Source organism: Eurosta solidaginis, chromosome 1 (genome assembly GCF_040869045.1).
Source record: "Eurosta solidaginis isolate ZX-2024a chromosome 1, ASM4086904v1, whole genome shotgun sequence".
Classification (NCBI taxonomy): domain Eukaryota; kingdom Metazoa; phylum Arthropoda; class Insecta; order Diptera; family Tephritidae; genus Eurosta; species Eurosta solidaginis.
Window position 1 is genome coordinate 55,886,428 of NC_090319.1, and position 21,349 is coordinate 55,907,776.

A 21,349-nucleotide genomic window follows, 5' to 3' on the forward strand; every position below is an offset into this window, starting at 1 on the left:
AATTAATGGTGACTTATAACCATAAAGCCATAACCAGATAAAACAGCTGATCGAACCTACCTTATGGAAATCAATGTAATCGATTAATGGTGCCATACCATAACGCTAACTCGATTACATTGATTTCCATAAGGAGGTTTGATCAGCTGTTTTATCTGGTTATGGCTTTATGGTTATAGCTGGAGACATTGGTGCTTTATCGGCAACCGTATCGGTAACCTTTTAACAGCTGATTCGACCAACCTTATGAGAAACAATGCAATCGATTATTGGTGCCGCTAAGGTCGTAACCGTATCGTAGCCAACCAATTGGGTTTTGGTTTACCGTCGTAACGATAAACAGCTGATTACGTTAGGGATACGGATACAGCGATACGACATACGGCACCAATGACTCCGGCTTATAAGTCACCATTAATTCGCCTTTTACTGCTTATCCACAATGTAGTCAATGTTTCCCAAAATGAAGGACGAGATCGAAAGTGTCAGGATTGCGCATTGCCGTTACTGTGGCTTTACCATCAAAAATAATAATACTGTAACGAAATTGCTTGCAAATCCTCTTATTTGCAATCCTCTGCTAAGTTCGAATCACTAAACTGTTGAAGAAATAACTCCAATATTGAATAATGGAAAAATGGCCTTTATTAAAGTACTTTACAATACACTTATACTTTGCTACTCGCTGGCTTAATAACCAAACTGATTGATAACTCAAATGAAACTCTACTATTGGCCGCCAGACCGCGTGCTTAATCAAACTGATTGATAGCTCAACTCAAACTGATGCCCCTATTACCGTTTACAACTCAACTCTGGTTGGGTTGAAATTTCGCAATTTGGTATTACAGATTACAACTCAACCTGTCAAAAAAAATTTCGGTTGAGTTGTCTAGTCTTACAACTTTTTGTGGCATTGCCGTTTACAACCTTGTGTTGGTGTAGTTGTCAAAGACGTCAAAATTTTACAACTGCTTACTAGCAGTTGTCTCATGCAATTTTGCAGTTGTTTTGAAAAAATTTTACGTTTTAGAAGACGGTTCACCACCTAATTTTTAACAAAAATGTTCAAAGTTGGTATCAAAAGACACGTTTCGACCTCCGATTTAAGAATCCGAAAACAAAAATTGTAATTCTTTGCGACAGCATGACACTGGTAATACGCGTCCAAAAATATTGAGAGAGGTGTCAAAACACGCGAATTAATCTCGAGAACAATAATCCGGTGGCAAAGATACATTTTATCTCTGTCCGGAGATATTTGCAGTTGAAGTTGGCGATTTTCATGTGGTTGTTGTAATGTTGTTGTCTTTTTTCGGTTTTTGTTTAATATCTTTTGAACGAGTTAAAATTTTTATTTTCTGCCTTTGGATTATTAATACTGATGTCAAGACGCATCGTTTAATACCTCTCTCGATATTTTTGGACACGTATTAGTGTCATGCTGTCGTAAAAAATTACCACAAAAATTAAAAATTTTATTTCTAATAAAATCTAATTTCATGTGGTTGTTGTATTTTGCCAGATTTTTTGTACACAGTAATGCAGAAAGGTGTTGGACCCAACCAGAGTTATTTTTACGAATCGCGGCCAAGGCCGCCAACGCACAAAGATGTTCTGTGCAAAAAAACTTTGGAACGGGCCTCATATTTCGGACCCTCTTGGGCCATTTTGTGGGTCTTTGTAAATATCTTTCGAAAGAAATAAAATTTTTAATTTCCGCTTTCGAATCCTAAAAACGGAGATGGAAACCCGTCTTTTGATACCACCTTTGATAAGAGTTAGATGGTGCACGGGCTTATAAAACGTTACAAAAAAAAAAGCAAACAATTTAAAGCCGGTAGTTAAACCTTTTTTAATCAAACAATAATCACCAATTTTGTACACATTTCTAGAAAAAACAACGTTTAAACGAATTACATTGAATAACTTTTTGACTTTATGTAGCGACATTCCACGAGGCTGGCCGCAGTTCGGATGCAGTCAAAATAGGTGAAATTATGCGAGTCCCATTGATACTTATCACTACTCCTGGGAATCCTATTTGAGTAAAATACAATTTTTTCTGTTTGGGTTTTAATCTACTTCGCACAAATACGCTCCTCAATAATATCTAAAACCAGTCCAACACCAAAATCATAATTTTAAAATACGAACGCGTATGCGGAAATGGTCCTTAATTTTGTTTAGTACTGAGTAAAATGCTTCCTTTCAAATCTGCAAAATAACTTCATATGAAACTCATTATTTGTCACTTAAACATTTTCTTACTTGGTGCTTGGTAGTTCCAAGGGATTGGAATGATCACGCGAATGCTTTCCGTATTCGCGACATGTCAGTCACCAACATTTTTGTCATTATAAAATAGATTTCATATAATATTAATAAAAAAATCACATTTGAAAATGCTTAAATTTCTGCCACAAATTGATCAGCTGTTTATTTATCTGTCAAATCATCACTTTCTGAAGTTGGCAACTCAATTCAATTTCAACTGAAATAAGTTGTAATTCGTAATACCAAACAGGAGTTGAGTTGTCTTAAAGTTGAGTTGTTTTAATTACAACCCAACTAAGTTGAGTTGTAAACGGTAATAGGGGCATGAATTACTTCTTACTCGCTTGCCCCGCTTTTATAGTTTACGCTGCATACTTCTAGGCTTTTCGATTTCCAGAACTTACTAGTTGTTTCGGCTACAAAATCGCCAGCCACAACTACGTGCACAAATTATTGCTCTCTCTTGTGACAACTCAGATAAGATATATGCATGTGTTTGTGCATTGCCGCTCCGCTGCTCGTATACGTACATATGTGTAGACGCAATTATTTATTCGTTTATGTAGATACATAAAGATTGAATTATTGATGTGAATGTTTGTAGTTTACAGTCTCTCGCGCGCACATAGGCATATAAGTAAATGCATCTGTGTGTGACATCTCTCTGGGCTGCCTTATATATGTATATACTTGATTTGATTATTAACGTAAATACTGCTTGGCATGGCCTTAGCATCGCCTTAGTGATGGGATAATTTAGTGATGCTAATATCCGTGACAATACAAATATCAAGAATTATGTTCTGTATAAAAATTCAAAATTTTGTGTGAAAATGCTTCGTGCATTGAAATAGAAAAATATTAATGTTTTTGGAATGAAAACAAAAGATTAGAAATGGCATTACAGAGAGAATTTAAACTTTTTTATATGTCGTTTGGCTCTCAACGGTTTGACAATTTTTTTTTTGTCAAGGGCTGAAGGAAGAACGAGTTTTGCGCATATCAAAAAATATTCACGAAAAACCCACCTCGGGCTACTTCGAAAGCGGGTGTGGGATATATAGTATGATTGTAAGGAACACCTTTCTGCATTTTAAACTCTCGGCCGAGCCACTTTTCTACACAATTTTTTCTCCTGTGTGCAACAAATCCATCGCAGAGCGGTAAGCATTGTAGTTTTATACAATATAGTGGTATGTAGCTAAAAAGGCTTCGAGTCCGGAATGTCTTTGTATTCCCGGGATTTCCTGAACCGCAATACCGGGATCCGGGATTTTTGGAATAACCCAGAAACTTCTACCTTTGACACACCAACAAAGGTATAACCGTTCTCTTTTCTGGAAGGCCTTGACTTTTTAAAGTATTTGCGCAATATTATATTTAAAGCTCAATATCCAAACAAGAAGAAATGAAAAAACAAATAAAAAATATACAACTCTTTTTCTGTTTGTGGAGAAACATGCATATGCATGTGTACAATGGAAAAATTTAAAATTTTAATACGCGTCCAAAAATATCGAGAGAGGTCCCAAACGACGCATGTTGACATCAGTATTAATAATCCGAAAGCGGAAAATTTTAACTCGTTCAAAAGATATTAACGAAAAACCGACAAAAGACCAGCGGGTACCTCTGAAACCGGGGGTGGTATCCATAGTACAACGACAGACAACGTTGGGAATTCACCAACCTTCATCACTAGGTCTAGAGAAGGTCCTGGACATAACCCTGGGTAACGATCTGCCTAATGAGCTGGTCTCTAGAGGGGGGGTTTCCTCTGAACCCTCAATGTCGGACCATCTTATTATCCAGTTCGTCATCGGGGCTATACCCATAGAAGGACCACCAAGGCGAAACCGCAGGAACACAAACTGGGACACGTTCAGGAATATAATACAGGGAAATCTTTCTATTATAGATAGTAGGAACAGAGGAACAAGTTATATGGAATTAGAGACCAGGGTTAATAACTTCAACCGTGTCATTATTGAAGCGTTTAACTCTAGCTGTCGAGAATCCAAGGGCCTAGGAAATAAAACCCCCTGGTGGTCGAGGAAACTCTCGGAAATGAGGAAAACCGTGCGCAAACTCTTTAACCAAGCGAGGCGCACGGGAAACTGGGAGCAATACACAGCGAATCTAACAACATATAACAAAGAGATTGGAAAAGCTAAAAGAGAGAGCTTCAGAAAATTTTGCGAGGGTATTTCGGAGGTTCCAGAGGCAGCAAGGCTTCACAAATCCCTAGCCAAGGACCAAAGGGAGACACGACTATCGATTCAGCTCCCTGATGGAACCTACTCAAGGACTGAGGAAGAAAGAGCACGTGCCCTGCTTGCAGCGCATTTCCCGGACGCATCCTCGGATACCTCAACAGAGGAGGCTCGAGAAGAGAGACCGACACCCACAGATTGGAACCTCGCCAAAGAACTCTTCAACGATGGCACAGTTAAGTGGGCAGTAAAGTCTTTCCAGAGCTACAAATCTCCGGGAGTGGATGGTATATATCCAGCCTTTCTGCAGCAGGACGAGGAATTGATCCCACACCTGGTCAGGTTTATGAGGGATAGCCTCGCACTGGCATACATCCCGACGGTGTGGAGAAGAGCAAAAGTGGTCTTTATACCTAAGGTGGCTAAAAAGGACTACTCCAGTCCTAAGTCCATTAGGCCTATAAGCCTGACATCCTTTGCTCTCAAAGCAATGGAGAAGATTGTAGACCACGAGATTAGATCAAAGGTTCTCGATAGAGTGCCACTACATAAAGATCAGCATGCATACAGAACAGGCAGGTCGACGGAAACTGCACTCTATCAGCTGTCCACAGAAATCCAAAGTGCGTTCGAGTGCGGGGAGATAACTCTATTCGCATTTTTGGACATAGAGGGGGCTTTCGACAACACGACACACGAAAGTGTGAATCGGGTACTCGAGAGAAGAGAGATACAACGTCCAATCCGTATGTGGATAAACGCCTTATTGCGTACGAGGATTGCCGAAACCTCAAGTGCGTACGGTACAGTAGTGATTAAAACAGCGAAAGGATATCCACAAGGGGGCGTCCTGTCACCCCTGCTGTGGAGCCTGGTAGTAGATGAACTTCTACAGAGGTTCTCAGACAACGGAATCCTTTGTCAGGGGTACGCGGATGATATTGTTATCATTGTAAGGTGCAAATTTGAGAGCACCCTTTGCGACATAATGCAAAGGGCATTAAGGTTAACGTAAGAATGGTGTACTGAGGTAGGGCTAAGCATCCACCCTAACAAGACATCCATTGTGCCCTTCACCAGGAAAAGAAAACTGGAAGGGATTAGGCAAATCACAATGGATGGAGTAGAGATAGAGTACACGACTGAGGTGAAATACTTGGGAGTCACGTTTGACTCTAAGCTCTTATGGAAGAAACACGTCGACAACACCATATCAAAGGCCACAAGAGCAATAATGGTGTGCAGACGTATTGCAGGAAGATCCTGGGGATGCAGCCCAAAGATCCTAAGATGGATGTACACTATGATAGTGAAACCTATCGTCTGCATTACGGGAGCCATGTGAATATGCCCGACGGAAGCAATAGAAGTGCTGCTTGAGTTAACGCCTCTACATATAATAATTGAGCAGGCAGCCAGGAGTACTTTAGTAAACATAGCTAAAGAGGGATGTGGAAGAAGCTAAGTGATACAGTCACGGAGCATGGCGAAGCTGCAGGAGCAGATTCCACTTATCCAACTTCCCAGAGGTGATACGAAGAAGATAATTAAGTTTGAGAAGCGCTTCAAAATAGAGCTGGTGAACAAATGTACGTGGGACACCTCCAGGGTTGAAGCGCTTCACCAGGAACACACTATGATATGGTACACCGATGGCTCGAAGACACCGGAGGGCATAGGAGCGGGGATCTTCGGCCCCGAACCAAAATATCCCTACCACTCAGAAAATATCCGAGCATCTTCCAAGCCGAAGTTGTCGCCATAAGCCGGTGTGCAGAGATAAACTTACAGTGGAGATATACCAACGAGAAAATCGCTATACTCAGCAACAGTCAAGCTGCACTCAAGGCAATATCTTCAGTTAAGATTAAATCATCAACAGTCCTTGAGTGTGTGGAGAGGTTAAACAGTCTAGGGGTCAATAACACCATCCGTCTGGCATGGGTACCTGGACGCAGAGGAGTAGATGGTAACGAGCGAGCGGACGAGCTTGTCAGGTTGGGAGCGGCCAGAAAGCCAATAGGACCCGAGCCTATGGTGCCAATATGGTCAAATACAATAAGGGAGGACTTTAGGCAAAAGAAGGCGTGCCTCAGAGAACAACACTGGCGCGAAAGTCCAGGACTTCGGCAGGCAAAGGCATTAATAGGAGGGTACAACTCGAAGTGATATAAGGCTATGATTAACCTCCCAAAAAGTAGCCTTAGGATTTTAACAGGTATACTCACAGCCATATGCATAAATTGGGCATATCAGTTAGTAGCCTCTGGCGATTCTGTGATGTCGAAGATGAGTCTGTAGAACACATCCTGAAGGAATGTCAGGCAGTCGCGAGACAAAGACTTAGGATCCTAGGATCATCCAAACTAGAAAATAGTCACATACACTCTCTGAAGCCGAGAACCATTCTGGATTTTCTCAGAGAACTCGGCTTGGATGAAGTGTTGTAAAGAGAATGAGGGCACAATAGACCAATAGGTCGCAGTGCTTAACCTCACAACATCTATCTATCTATCCATAGTATTTTTGCGCTGAACCCCGTTATGCGTTGGCGGCCTTCGGCCGCGCTTATAAAGAATTACCCTGGGTGGGTCCAACACCGGTTTGGAGACCAAAACTATATCCGCACAAAACACTTATGTTCACACTTTTTTTTTGTGTCTACCACAAAATTACAACAACCACATTAAAATCGCCAACTTCAACTGCAAATATCTCTTGACAGAGATACAATTTTTCCTTTCCGCCTTCGGATTATTGTTCTCGAGATTAATACGCGTATTAGCAGTGTCATGCTGTCGTAAAGAATTACCAGATGAACTAATCCAAGATATCTAAATTTGCAATATGAGATCCCAAAAAAATCCCGAAATCCCGGGATTATTAAAAATGTAATCCCTGTATTTCGGGATGGCAAAATGGTTCGGGAGGCCCGGTTTTCGATGCCCTAGTAGCTGTACTTCACACCTGTTCCAGCCATTACACTTTTCTAATTAACCAATCCTTGATGCAGTTAATAATCAGCTGATAGCGCTGCCGTCAGTGACGTTTAATTAAAGTAAACATATTCTCGAACAAAACAATATCGACAGAATTGCGAAAAGTATAATACAAATTACATTCTTGTAAATTTAAGGAACTTGAAATCAATCAAAATGAACGTAATTACTGCCATTAAATTGTATGTAGACAAAATGTGCAATGAATCTGGTCCTGGAATGAAGACCATATTGCTGGACAAAGATACGGTATGCGCATTCTCATATGCTTATTACACCCTCAAAATAAATTGATTAACTGCTATTTTAGTTAATATGTCTTATTTATTGCAGACTAGCATTATATCAATGGCGCTTAGTCAATCAGACATGTTGCAACGTGAGGTGTATCTATTTGAACGTCTTGATTCCGGGCGCTCTAATGAGCGAATGAAAAATTTGAAATGTATAGTATTCATAAGACCAACTAAACAAAATGTACAGCTACTTGCCGACGAACTACGCAGTCCCAAATATGGCTCTTATTTCATTTGTAAGTGTTAAATAAATAGAATTATTACCTGCTGTATTTGGATTGAAGAAAAAAAAGGTAATAGTCTAGTTGAGGGGTCGACTGCTAATACGCTACCAAAAATATCGAGGTGTCAAACGACGCGTCTTGACATCAGTATTAATAATCCGAAGGCGGAAAATAAAAATATTAACTCGTAAAATGGAAAACCGAAAAAAAAACCCGCGGGTACCTCCGAAACCAGGGGTGGGATCGATAGTATTTTTGCGCAGAACACCTTTCTGTGTTGGCGGCCTTCGGCCGCGCTTATAAAAAATAACCCTGGGCTACGCCGTGCCAAGTCCGGGTGTGTGGTATAACCGTGGCTACCGCCACGGTGATGCACAAATTTTTTTGTGGGTACGAACACAACAACAACCACATGCAAATCGCCAACTTCAACTGCAAATATCTCCGGACATACATACAATTTTTCTTTCCGATTGTTCTCGAGATTAATACGCGTCTTTTGGCACCTCTCTCGATATTTTTGGTAGCGTATTAGCAGTCGACCCCTCAACTAGACTATTACCGAAAAAAAACACCAAAATGCTAATATATTGTTGATGTTGGGACGTTCCTTTGCCGGTTATGAATTCGGTATTAGCACTTTCTAGCACTAACCCAACTCCCGCGTGAATTATAAGCGTTCTAAAGAATATAGGTCGCCGACTGATGAACTTGCTAAAAAGGGGGGCATAGCTTGAAGCTTGCTCCGTAGATGTCCCAATTAGTTTGGGCGAGATGATATACCACTTAGATCGCTGCTTGAAATAAATTTTATCAGAGCCCGTTGCCAACAAAACCTGCAAAAAAAATAAGTAAACTAGACACCGTACTAATCTGGTGTTATACTTCAAATTTAAGGTTATCCATAAATCGAATGAGCAGAATGGCGTATTTTGAAAAAAACGTATCAAAAATGAAATATCACAGTTAGTTAGACTAGTTTAATAAACATAAATACCTAAAAATAGGAATAGAAACAAATATTGGTAAACATTTCCAAACTGAGTGTTGAAAAGCATTTTCAAAAACAAAAATTTTAGTGCTAGGAGATTTATAACGAAAAAGGAGGGATAATCTGACTGTGTTGGAGCACTGCTCATGCCATTTATTTGAAACTCAAAAACAAAAAAAAAACTTTCGGAAATCCCGCGGTAAGCTATAGCTAACCCGTTCTTCACCCAAGTTCCATAACAATACGTAAAAGAAAAGGTCCTGTTTTCAAAAATATTCGGTTAGCTGTTTTCGAAAAATGTATATGTACACTTTTACACATTCACCTTATTTATACCCTAAAAAATATGAATTCCTTTTATGTATCGTACTCGGGATTTTAAAATTATATATAAAAATAAATTGTTAAGCCTTTGCTCAAAAATTGGTGTCACCTAAGTTTTAGATTCCTACTTGGATTTGATTACTCTCTTTTTCGCCGCACTCTTGATAATTGAATTTTTTTGTAGATTTCAGCAATATCATTCCGCGTACCGACATAAAGTATCTAGCAGAATGTGATGAAAGTGAGTCAGTGCGCGAAGTGAAAGAAGTATACGCCGATTACCTTTGTGTCAATCCGAATTTGATCTCACTCAATATACCTAACAGTATGCATCGTCTTAATTGGTTGCCAGATGCACTTGGGCGCACAGTACAAGGTGTATTAGCAGTATTATTATCATTGAAACTAAATCCAGTTATACGTTATCGTGCTGGTTCGGCAGTGACACAAACTTTAGCCAAACAAATATATGAACAAATTTGCAAGGAATCCAGCCTATTCGATTTCTCACGTACCCATGAAAATGGTGCTGCTCCACCACTTCTACTCATATTAGATCGTCGTGATGATCCTGTTACACCCTTGCTACATAAATGGACATATCAAGCAATGGTACATGAATTACTCTGCATACACAATAATCGGGTTGATCTTTCCAATATAGCTGGTATACCAAAAGATTTTAAAGAATTGGTTTTATCCGGTGAACAAGATGAGTTCTATGGCAAAAATATGTATGCAAATTTTGGTGAAATTGGTGCGACAATTAAAAATTTAATGGAAGAATTTCAACGGAAAGCCAAAGATCAAAAAAAAGTTGAAAGTATTGCCGACATGAAAAATTTCATCGAGACATATCCACAATTTAAGAAAATGTCTGGTACTGTACAAAAACATCTTTGCATAATGGGCGAATTATCAGCGCTCACTGCAAAGCGAAGCCTCTTTGAAGTATCCGAGTTGGAGCAAGAGGTTGCATGTAAAGCTGAACATTCGCAACAACTTCAGCGTATACGTAAAATTATAGCCGATGAACGTATTACGGTGGATGATGCTATCAAATTGGTGGCGTTGTATGCTTTACGTTATGAGCGTCACGCAAATTGCGATACGTCTAGCTTGTTGCAAATCATTAAAACACGCGGCGGACGTACAGCTATTGTACCTAGTTTAATTGAATATGCTGGAACGCATATGCGACAAGGAGAAATTTTCAATTTAGTGCGTATATCCGATGCTGTTAAGCTAACGCGAAATTTGATAAAGGTAAATTAAGATAAGTAGATTTTGAGGTTTCCTTATATTGTAGGTATTTTTCATCCTGACTGATATCATGCCACATTTGTATAATAAATGCTAACTTGTGCCTTCTGTTTTTTTTTTTTTTCTTTTTTTCTTTACAGGGTTTGAAAGGTGTTGAAAATGTTTTCACTCAACACACACCCTTACTTAAGGAAACATTGGAAGATGTTTTCAAAGGTCGAGAACTAGATCCAATGTATCCAGCAATTAATTCGGAATTAGTACCATTTCGGCGTCCACCACAAGAAGTGGTCGTATTTATGGTTGGTGGCACTACATACGAAGAAGCACTGGCAGTACACCAACTTAATAATGTTGGCTATAAAGTAATATTAGGTGGTACGACTATACACAATTCGAAAAGTTTTATAGATGAGGTATTGAATGCAACCGCAGGTATTCAGTTCAAACATACCAAAACAATGTTGAAATATATTTCTAGTGATAATTACTAAACTAATGATATATAGTAGTCGGGAACAATTTAAACAGCTGTATTCGTTTACATTCTTAATTTTTTTATAAATTATTTAGCTTTAAGTTTCTAAAAATCTATATTCATTATTATTATTACTGCTGTACCGTGTTTTTGCTACACTGTTATCAGTATTTGTACATGGTTTGAAAACAATTTCTCCTTCGCATTATCTTTATGTTGATCAAGGCTTTAAGAATATGTGTTAAGGGTAAGGGTGCACATTAGACTGGGTCAAAAAAAAAAGTTGCTAATGTCCGCCCCTAAATTTAAAGATTATGTTGAGAGCGTTTTGAAATTTTTTTTTAATTTTTTTTTTGATCCTTCGAAATACAGCCGAAAAGGTTTTTTCGTTATAACTTGATTATTTGACGTCCGATTTTTAATATTGATATGTCATTATTTTGGTCTTGAGAAACTTTTCCGTTTAATGTCCTTTTAAGCTCTGAAGTTTTCACCTGATTAGGTCACCTAACAAAGTTGTACCCCCCCCCCCCTTTCCTGCCCTAAAGTATCCTTTTTTCATTACCAAACGAAAGTACTTAAAAATTCAAGAAAATGTTGCTTTTAAACCATATTACTAAAATAATAAACAAAGAAGTTATAGCACTTTCAATATTTATTGCAACTGTTATTTTACCTAATTCTTATTATACTTAGACCTGAAACTCATGATTTTTTTGGAGGAAAATTTATTTTTAGGGTTTGCATTGAAAAGTTAATAAAGATATGCTAAATATCATAAATAGGGGAAGTCGGAGTAAATAGGTGAGTCAGACCTGTTGTTTCGTATTTATAATAATAACAATAATAGTGCGGCAAAATCAACTTTTTTTGGGTATTGGACAAAACCCACTTTTTGTAGAGATTGAGGTAAACAAAGTATTTTCTCTGTTTTTCGAAGTTAGCCTCCAAAAAATAGATATCGGCTTTCGAAGTTCGATATTCTACATTTCGAAATTTTATGTTATACCAAATTTCCCAAAAAAAGAATTCAGCCCTTCAAATAAGGGAAAGAGCGGACCACGACCACATTTAAAATGTTTCAATTTGCTGAACGCATTAACAAAAAAGAAAAAAATTAAATTTCTAAATGTAGAATTTCGAACCTCGAAAACCGATATCTATTTTTTGGAGGCTAATTTCGAAAAAACAGAGATAGTACTTTGTTTACTTAAGCCTCAATCTCTACAAAAAGTGGGTTTTGTCCAATACCCAAAAAAAAGATGATTTTGCCGCACTATTATTGTTATTATTATAAATACGAAACAACAGGTCTGACTCACTTATTTACTTCGACTTCCCCTATTTATGATATTTGGCATATCTTTATTAACTTTTCAATGCAAACCCTAAAAATAAATTTTCCTCCAAAAAAATCATGAGTTTCAGGTCTAAGTATAATAAGAATTAGGTAAAATAACAGTTGCAATAAATATTGAAAGTGCTATAACTTCTTTGTTTATTATTTTAGTAATATGGTTTAAAAGCAACATTTTCTTGAATTTTTAAGTACTTTCATTTGGCAATGAAAAAAGGATACTTTAGGGGGCGGTACAACTTTGTTAGCTGACCTAATCATATGAAAACGACTTCATAGCTTAAAAGGACATTAAACGGAAATGTGAAGCCTCTCAAGACCAAAATAAATTTAGGGGCGGACATTAGCAACTTTTTTTTGTTTTGTATGGGGACCAACCCAGTCTAGTGCACATTCCTTGACGTTAATGGCAAAGAAGGCTGGTATCGTCAAATCGATATTAAGTGTTTTTTCCTTGTTAAACCTCAGGAGTAAAAACTGTATAAAATATCCTGGGAAACGCGTGTTATAAAAATCAAAAGGTGAAGCCGGAAACCCGCACTGCACCGGAGAAACCATGTGGAGAGAATAATAGATTTCTTTGTAGTTGGTATTATATCACTTTTTCGTGATTGGCCTGAGCAATTGAGTGGCATAAGCGCTCTGACTATTTCTTTGAAACAATTAAAATCATCTAGACGGTTTAGATTAAATTAAGAGAACATATATTCCGTTATTAAGAATTTTTATTAAGTTTTGGTTAGTAATTGTCCTCGAAGTTAGCAAAAATAAATATATATGTACGTCACTACTGAAATTTTCAACTTATTTAACACGTATTTAAGTATAAACAAATTAAACATATGTATTTAGTAAAGTTATCAATCAATAAAAAAGTCTTTCAAATAAGGTAAATGTTATGTCTGTCAAAGCAAAAACGTCTTGTCTAACCGTAAGCACTTCTTATTAAAGCCTTCATAGAGAGTGTTTCTTTCGCTTCACAGAAATAAAAATCAACAAATTAGGTACATAAGTACCATTCATCCGTTGAAGTTGTGGGCGAAAATATTCAATTTCTCTAGTCATTTATACAAAAACTAATAAATTAAAATGGTTTGTTATAATGTTAAGTTTTCTGTAGACGACGAGTAGCACGACGAATTGGTCGATGTTCTCCACTACCGCTTGTACCAGGCACAGTAGGTGGTGCGAATATATTGGTAGTAGCAGTAGCAGCAGCAACAGCAGACGCAGGCGCAGCGCCATTGGTAGAGCCTGCTGAAAAATTAAATGGTGACACAGCTGCTTGTTGTGTGTTGTTGTTCGTCTGAGTGACACCCCCACCAAATATATTGCCCGCATTCATAGTTGGAGCAGTCGTATTACTGCTATTGGCGCTGCTACCAAACGTGAATGTTTTATTTGGCGGTGCACCGCTGCTGTTGCTGCTGCCGCCGAAACTGAATGGTGTAGAGGTGGTGGATGCAGAAGCAACAGCTGTATTGTTTGCTGCACCACCAAATGCGAATGGTGCTGGGGCAGTAGTGGCAGCTGCAGGTTTATTATTTGTGTTAAAAGAAAAACCACCCACTGCTGGTTTGGACGCAGCAGCGGCAAAAGGATTATTGGGTGTTGCGTTATTATTGTGGGAGGCCGTGTTTGTGTTGAAGCTAAATGTGTCATTTGCTTGATTATTTCTGGCGGCATCGGTGGCAAATGCACCAAATAGATTATTTGTAGTGCTTGTATTTGCAGCAGCACCGCCAAATATAGATTTGTTAGCAACCTCGTTAGTGGTGGTATTGGTATTTGTTGAAGCGTTCCCACCAAAACTGAATGTTGGTTTCACAATATTTGTATTGGATGGCACTGCTGATGCCGCATTATTTAGTGTAGATGATGCACCACCGAATATATTTGTTGATGTTGCATTATTTGTTGTGGTAAGAGGATTAGTGGGGTTAGAAACGCCAAAACTAAAACCACCAGTTAGTGAAGCGTTGTTTGGCGTCCCTATTGCAGACGTTGCTGATGCCTTATTGGTACTTGCACCACCGCCAAATGTGAAAGCTGTAGTGGAGCCCGTGGCGTTGGAAGCGCCGAATGCTGGTGTCGATGGCTGTGCAGCAACTGCGCCAAAAGTAAATGCACTGGGTTGAGAAGCGGCAGTAGGAGCAGCCGGCTGTGTATTATTGCCAACAGCGTTATTATTACCAAATAATGTGACTTCGTTCGGTGTAGATTTCTTACCAAATGAGAACAAATTTCCGCTTGATGGGTTTGTGTTAGTAGCTGCAATGTCAGGTGCATTGGATGCTGTGCTACTACCAGCAGTACCGAAACTGAAAATAGGCTTATTTACATTATTACTTGAGGTAGTCACTGCTGTGTTTGCTTTTTGAGTGTTAGCACCGAATGCAAATGGTGCTGAGTTGGTAGTTACTGTTGTAGTAGAGCTTCCTGCACCTGATTTGTCACCTCCAAAGGAGAAAAGATTTGCGGGAGTTGCTGTTGAATTAGTTGTGGCAGTTCCAGTCGAAACAGCAGTCGTTGCTGTTGCTTGAGTTGTAGTAGGTGTGGCTTCAAAAGCAAATGTGTTAGTAGTTGGCGCTGATGCTGTAACACCAAAGACATTATTTGTTAAACCACCACCAAACGGATTTGAAGCGTTTGTTGTCTGACCAGCCGCTGAAGAAGCTAATGCAGCAGTTGTAGAACTATTACCAGCGCCGAAAGAAAAGGTGCCCGTACCAATTGCGCCAAAGCCAGCTGCAGCCGTAGTAGTGGGTGCAATCGTTATGGTGTTACTTGTCACATTGAAAGTTGGGTTTGTTGTTGTTGCGGACAAAGTGGTGCTGGAAAAAGTACCAACACCAAAAGCGAATACTGGTTTGGTTGCTTCCGTGCTTGCAGTTGTAGTTGTAGACGGATTTGCATTAGCAAAACTACCAAAGGTGAATCCTGTAACTGCCGAAGTTGTGGTAATTGCTGCTGTAGCTGTTTCTGTGACGGTCTTATTTTGCGCTGTGTCAAATTTGAAACCACCAACAGCTAATACTGATGTGGTTGTTTTTGCAGTTGCAGTAGTTGTTGTTGGGGGAGAAGTCGTGGCAGTCACAGAGGTGGTGCTCTTAGTTGATAAACCGAAAGAGAATCCCTGAAGCTGTGGTACTGCGCCCACACCTGATGCTATTGTGCCAGAAACTGATGTGAAATCCGTGTCAGCTTTTGACGACATTCCAGCAAAACTTAAGGTGGGGGCAGTTACGCTCGATTTGCTGCTGGTGTCAAGTACTTGCTTCTGGGGCGTTAATTTTATGCCCACCAAAGGAGAAGTTGTTTTAGTGACAGTTGTGGAAACTGCACTCGGTGACACATTGGTTGAGGCGGAAGTACTGCTAGTAGAAACCGGCGAAGCAGTTAATTTAAAGCTCCCAGCAGTAGAGGTTGTAGTTGCAATCGACGTAGATAGAGAATTTGTGTTACAACTTGATGCTTTAGTTACAGTTGTAGTGCCATTTTCCGTGACTGTTTCAGAAGTCGAATTTCCAGATTTATCTGCTGCTTGCACAACAAAATTAGTTGATTGCGCAGATGTATTACCTACTGAATTCGATGAAATTGTTTTAGTTTTTTTAGCCGCATTACTTTGTGATTTCTTCCAGCTAGTTTTATCAACTTCGTCATCTCCTTCATCTCCATGATAGATTTCTCCCCGTAATCCACTCAACATCATTGCCAATTTCGATTTCTGCGTACGCTCGATCAATGGATTTTTCTTATTTACAATAGCAGAACTCTTTTTTGGTTTAACGAATTGTATATCTGCGCATTCTCCATTGTTCACATCGCTTTCATTTTCTGCCAAGTTGTCATTATTGCCGTCTATTTTATTTAAACTTTGCGGCTCGGTATTATAATTGCGATTGAAAAGCGTAAGTTTTGGCTTCTGTGATATGCTAGAAATATTATCATTCCGTCGGGGTGGTTCAGAGAGAGTTTGTTTAACTGCAGTAATTGATTGTGAAGGTGGTACATCTAATTTAGTCTCAATATTACCACCCAATGCTGCTACGTAAGCAGTTGTATTTAATGGTGTCGTTGGTAGAGGTGTTATTGGCGTTTTGCAGCGTAGACTCTTTGTTAATTGCTGTAAACGTAAATCAGTTTGTTGACGTTGTATTTTGGATTTTTGTGCTTCATATTCCTCGGTCAAAGATGGTGGTGAATTTTGCATTGTTGAACGTTGTTGTTGTTCATAAAACTTCCTTTTATTTGCATGTATCAGACTTGAACTAAGCGAACTTGTAATATCATTATTATAATTGCATAGCCGCTTTTTTGCCATTTGTTCGGGTGGTGAATGCTGTATGTGAAGTGGTGGACGGGTACTCACAGCTACACTACCATTTGGGCCGCTACTCAATTGCTGTGCATAGTGTAATGGTTGTTGATGCTTGGGAGCTAACATTTGCTCACGTTGCCTTTTATAACTTTGTCCGGGCGCAGCAGGCATTGAAGTTGTAACTGCCCCAACACCTTGTAGACCATTGAGGCGTTGGTCCGGGTAATATGCTGATGGTTCATATGGTCCATCATTATATTCGCGATTGCAGTATTTCTTATTAGCATCATTTATACCATCGGAATCCTACAAATAAATAATTTGTTGATTATTGTTTACTATCACAAAACAAATAGTAAGAATATATTCACATCACTGTTAATGCGTTTTCGCGAAATTTCTTTAAGTACATCGAGTACACTCAGTGTGGGCGCCAACTCGTTCTCCGTTGCGGGCGGATGCAATATAGGTCGATTTTCACACGAAAGTTCTTCGTCACTCTTTTGAACGCTAATCACAGAATTTGAACGCAATAAACTTGAGAGTGTGTTGCCGTAAAAGGCAGATTTTTCTAAAAAAAAAAAAAAACTACGTATAATATAAATATAATTTATCAACTGCAACGCATTATACATACTTGGCGCAGAAATGCGCGTCATTGCCACGGTTTGCTGTGTGGCGCGATAGGGTAATTCATTTTTTTGCAGTTGTGGTATTGAATTTTGCCCAGATTTGCTATATATATTACCAGCAGACATGCTGCGATTTAATCTTGAACCATTTTCGTGATACTGAACAATACGTGATACTAGTCCACGACTTTGAACATCAGCGTAGACTCTGAAAAGGAAAGAAAGATTTTCATTTAAATCAAAAATGAAAAGTGGGTTATTGTTTAACGTTGCCAAAAGTTAACATTCTTTTTTATTGTTTTCAAAAATTTACACCTGTACAATACTTTTTTTTATTAATAAAAGAAACCTATTTTCTCAAAACCCAGCAAACTTGTATATAGGAGAGAGAAATGAGTTCTTAATCGAAGCGCTTATGCGGTCGGAATGCCGAGTGATCGCGATCAGCATATTGACAAACATTACAAACGGACGACTATGTGACCCACTCTTCTAAGGGAGGTTGAAAAGAACGCGTTTCGAATCCTCCAGTGCTCCCAACATAAGAAGTCCGAAATAAGATTCATATAAGACACCTATGGCATCATACACAGATCATTTTCTAGACCTTTCGGTGATCTGGAAATAGAATGGGAGTTATACATGAAACTTATTTATAATGCCAAATAGCATATTCTACATCGATCGCGGTCAGAAAATACTATGTTACAAATAATTGCTCATTAATGCCATATTTATATACTAAAGACCAGTAAAACCAGTTGAAATATAATGTGCATCCCTGACATTGGATTTATCCCGTAAGTATAACGCATTTGAAAGCCTTTTGTGTTTTGAGTTCTGGGTCTGTGCGATTGTTTTCTCTGACTTTGAAGAAAACTGGAAGGAAATCACATCCAGTTGTTGTTGTTGTAGCGATAAGGACACTCCCCTAAGGCATTGGGAGTGTTTTCGATGTTGATTGTTCTTTTCCGGATGCAGATCCGGTACTTTCCGGTACCAAGCCCGACCATCTCGGGAACGATTTGTTATGACCACATGCGACCTTCTAGGCCATGCCGCCCTCCCACCCCCTAGATCCATAAAAAGCCCGGGGTCGTCGGAGCCTCGGCTGTTAATGAAACAGGATTCGCATAGATAGGTGAGATTGACAATTGGGTTTGGAGAAGCTATATATTGAGCTGCAAACCTAAAAGGGTTGCGCTACACAACCCCTTGAATCTATTTGGTATTTTAGTCGCTTCTTACGACAGACATACCTACCGCGGGTATATTCTAACCCCCTAACCCGCTGGGGGTATCATATCCAGTGGTTGTTGTGTGATCAGTGCTTCGCCCCATTCAGACAAAAATTGGCGTTACTTGTGTACATATGTATGTATATATATCTTATAATTTATATATACATCAATAATAAAAATATAATGTTGCGAATATACTGCAATTCATCTTATTTACAACCTTCTGCTAACGTTCGAATCACTAAACTGTTGAATAAATAACTCCACTTTTCAATAATGCAAAATAGCCTTTATTAAAGTACTTCACAATAACACTTCTATTGCTCGCCAGATAGCGTCTTAAATCAAACTGATTCTCGCGGCTGTACTGTTGCCGCCTTTTATACTGTCTGGTTTCCTCGTTGCATATTTCTAGGCTTTTCTATTCTAGAATTCACCAGTCAGCCATCAGCTACAAAACTACCAGCTATAACTACGTTTATAGCTTCTCATATGCGCGTGTATATGTGAGTAATACTTGCACAAATTATTGCCTTATTTTGTGAGCATCCAGATAAGACATATGCATGTGTTTGTGGGTCTCTTCTCCGCTGCTCGTATGGACATATGGGTAGACATAATGATTGATTTAATGATGTGCATACAAGTCACTGGTTAGCATCGGCTTAGAGATGATAGTATCCCTTAGTGTTGCTAATATTCGTCACAATATACATACATAACTTATATCTACGTAAGATGCATTAAATAAGGGAATGGGAGGATTGATAAGCGCAATTCATAGCTTCCGCACCCCAATTGTCAACCTCACCCACGCGAGACAAATCCTGCCCACAAATATGCAAGTATTATACACATATTTAGCAGGCGATCCCAAGTTCCTCATGGAACTAAGGGTGGGGGCGGGATGGCCCAAAGGGTTCGATGTGGTCATATTAGTCGTTCCGAAGATGGTAGGGCTATTACCTTAATGATGCTTGTTACCGGAACGTACCACATCTATATCCGACGAGAGCGTCTATATACATAGCTACATCAACAATACCTATTTTTTGTGAAAAATTGTCGATAGGAGTACCAAAATACATACGTAATACGTACAAATACGTACGTAATACGTACAAAAATAGTATCAAGAATCCGATATGAAAAATATTTTTTTTGTCAAATATCTTAAAGAGTAATTTGAAGCGGAAAAAGGTCACCTCTGTCAACAGATATTTGCAAAAAAAAGTGGGGTAATTTCCTCTGGTTGTTGTTATTTTGTTGTTCACAGTAAAACAAATTTGCGAGGTGTTTTGCGCGCATTATGTTTTGGTCACAAATAGTTCTGCGAACTATGGATGGCTGGCTGTTTCGGAGAGGTCCAGGGTAGTTTTTGATTTTTCGTGAATGTCATTTGATACACTCAACATTTTTTTTTTCGCCTTCGGATTATTGATCTGAGGTCGGTACGCGTATTAACTTGACTTTCACCAAATGTATATATGTATATTAGAATATAGTAATTTAATATACCTTGGGTCAATTTTACTCAGATTTATTCTGCCGCGTTGTGGGCTAGTAGCGGTACTCCTGCTTTTATGTACGCTTGTATTGTTCCAACACATACTTGAATTGCTACGATTTTTCGGACTAATGGGACTACCTCCCCATCGAAATTCACTAACAGCACTATTAAAAACAGAAAAATTAATGATCAAATATAAACCAATACATTTGTAAAATGTAAATATTTAATGAATTCTCTGAAACCTTTTCATCCCAGCAGCGGTTCTAGTTGCGCTTCCATTCAAGTTTAAACAGGTAGATTCGGCGATTGGATTAGGTAAATGTGTCATATTTAAACTGAAACGCCTCTCCAAAGCTTCATTTTTGTCCATGACGATGGCAGATGTAAAACTTGTTTCAGCGCTCCAAACGAATTTGCGACGTAAGATCACGTCACTGCGCGCAAAATATTAACTTTCCAGCGTTCGATTACAACACGTTTAAAAAAGCCCAAACTTATCAAAAAGCAAAAATAATAAAAATGTCTTTGGTCTTGCTATGTTTGCAGTGAATTTTAGCACAATTTTGGTTTAATTTCACAAAAATTCGAAAACTTTGCTCACAACGAGACGGCCATTGTTTCCTATATAGTTTGGCAACTTAAATAGAGGTTTTGTTGCGAATAGAGTGGAAGGCAGTGGACTAGGCAGTCGAATGTCATATAATGAAAGAATGGTGTTCGGAGTCTTTTCAAAGTTAAAAAAAAAAATGATAAAAGCTTTAATAAAAATAAAACTATTGTTTTGGTAACAATAAAAACGCCTTATATATTCTATATACACAAAATTCGTAAGGATTGTCTCACTTTAAAATTTGAGTTAAATAATCTAAAGTTTGTTTTTGAAACTGAGTCAAGAACTGTGCGTGTGAATGTGCGAATTTTCACCGATCAGCTGTTAGTTGCGCTACTTGGTAAAATTTACAATGGAGACGGCTGTTGAACATACGTCAAACGCAATGTGGCGCTGCCAAGCTCAAATTAGATTTCCCATTGTAAATTAGCGAGAGATGCCAGTTTATTCATTTCATCGTCAGTGCCATTGTGAATGATGACTAAGTGTGATATCTTATCAGTCAACTGCCTGTCAGGATGTTCAATATGGCTACTTTTTAGCGTTTTGACAGCGTGTTCAATATGGCGGCGCCTATCTTCAGCGGGTGATAGAAAGAGATACAGAA

The 21,349-nt window shown here is 38.7% G+C and overlaps 2 protein-coding genes across 2 annotated transcripts; one reads left to right on the top strand and one right to left on the bottom strand.

Annotated features, from left to right (window-relative positions):
• The first annotated feature begins 7,529 nt into the window (after window positions 1–7,529).
• Vps45 (vacuolar protein sorting 45) lies at window positions 7,530–13,310 on the top strand. Its single transcript, XM_067791137.1, has 4 exons — window positions 7,530–7,738; window positions 7,823–8,021; window positions 9,509–10,590; window positions 10,728–13,310. The coding sequence occupies exons 1-4, from the start codon at window positions 7,646–7,648 to the stop codon at window positions 11,079–11,081; spliced, it is 1,728 nt and encodes a 575-aa protein (XP_067647238.1). The 5' UTR covers window positions 7,530–7,645; the 3' UTR covers window positions 11,082–13,310.
• On the bottom strand, window positions 13,130–20,758 carry LOC137253719 (uncharacterized). The gene is made up of 5 exons (XM_067791128.1): window positions 20,375–20,758; window positions 20,138–20,293; window positions 17,384–17,586; window positions 17,118–17,317; window positions 13,130–17,052 (listed from the first exon to the last, which is right to left on the bottom strand). Exons 1-5 carry the CDS (start codon window positions 20,500–20,502, stop codon window positions 13,528–13,530), a joined length of 4,212 nt encoding a protein of 1,403 aa, XP_067647229.1. The 5' UTR covers window positions 20,503–20,758; the 3' UTR covers window positions 13,130–13,527.
• Window positions 20,759–21,349: the final 591 nt, after the last annotated feature.

Excerpts from the sequence above, each read along its gene's own strand:
- Vps45 (XM_067791137.1), top strand. The coding sequence starts at position 7,646 with ATGAACGTAATTACTGCCATTAAATTGTATGTAGACAAAATGTGCAAT. Across the intron at positions 7,739-7,822 it reads TATTGCTGGACAAAGATACG|ACTAGCATTATATCAATGGC; the intron begins GTATGCGCATTC and ends TATTTATTGCAG. Across the intron at positions 10,591-10,727 it reads TAACGCGAAATTTGATAAAG|GGTTTGAAAGGTGTTGAAAA; the intron begins GTAAATTAAGAT and ends TTTTCTTTACAG.
- LOC137253719 (XM_067791128.1), bottom strand. The coding sequence starts at position 20,502 with ATGGACAAAAATGAAGCTTTGGAGAGGCGTTTCAGTTTAAATATGACA. Across the intron at positions 17,587-20,137 it reads CTGAGTAAAATTGACCCAAG|AGTCTACGCTGATGTTCAAA; the intron begins GTATATTAAATT and ends TTTCCTTTTCAG. Across the intron at positions 17,318-17,383 it reads GACGCGCATTTCTGCGCCAA|AAAAATCTGCCTTTTACGGC; the intron begins GTATGTATAATG and ends TTTTTTTTTTAG.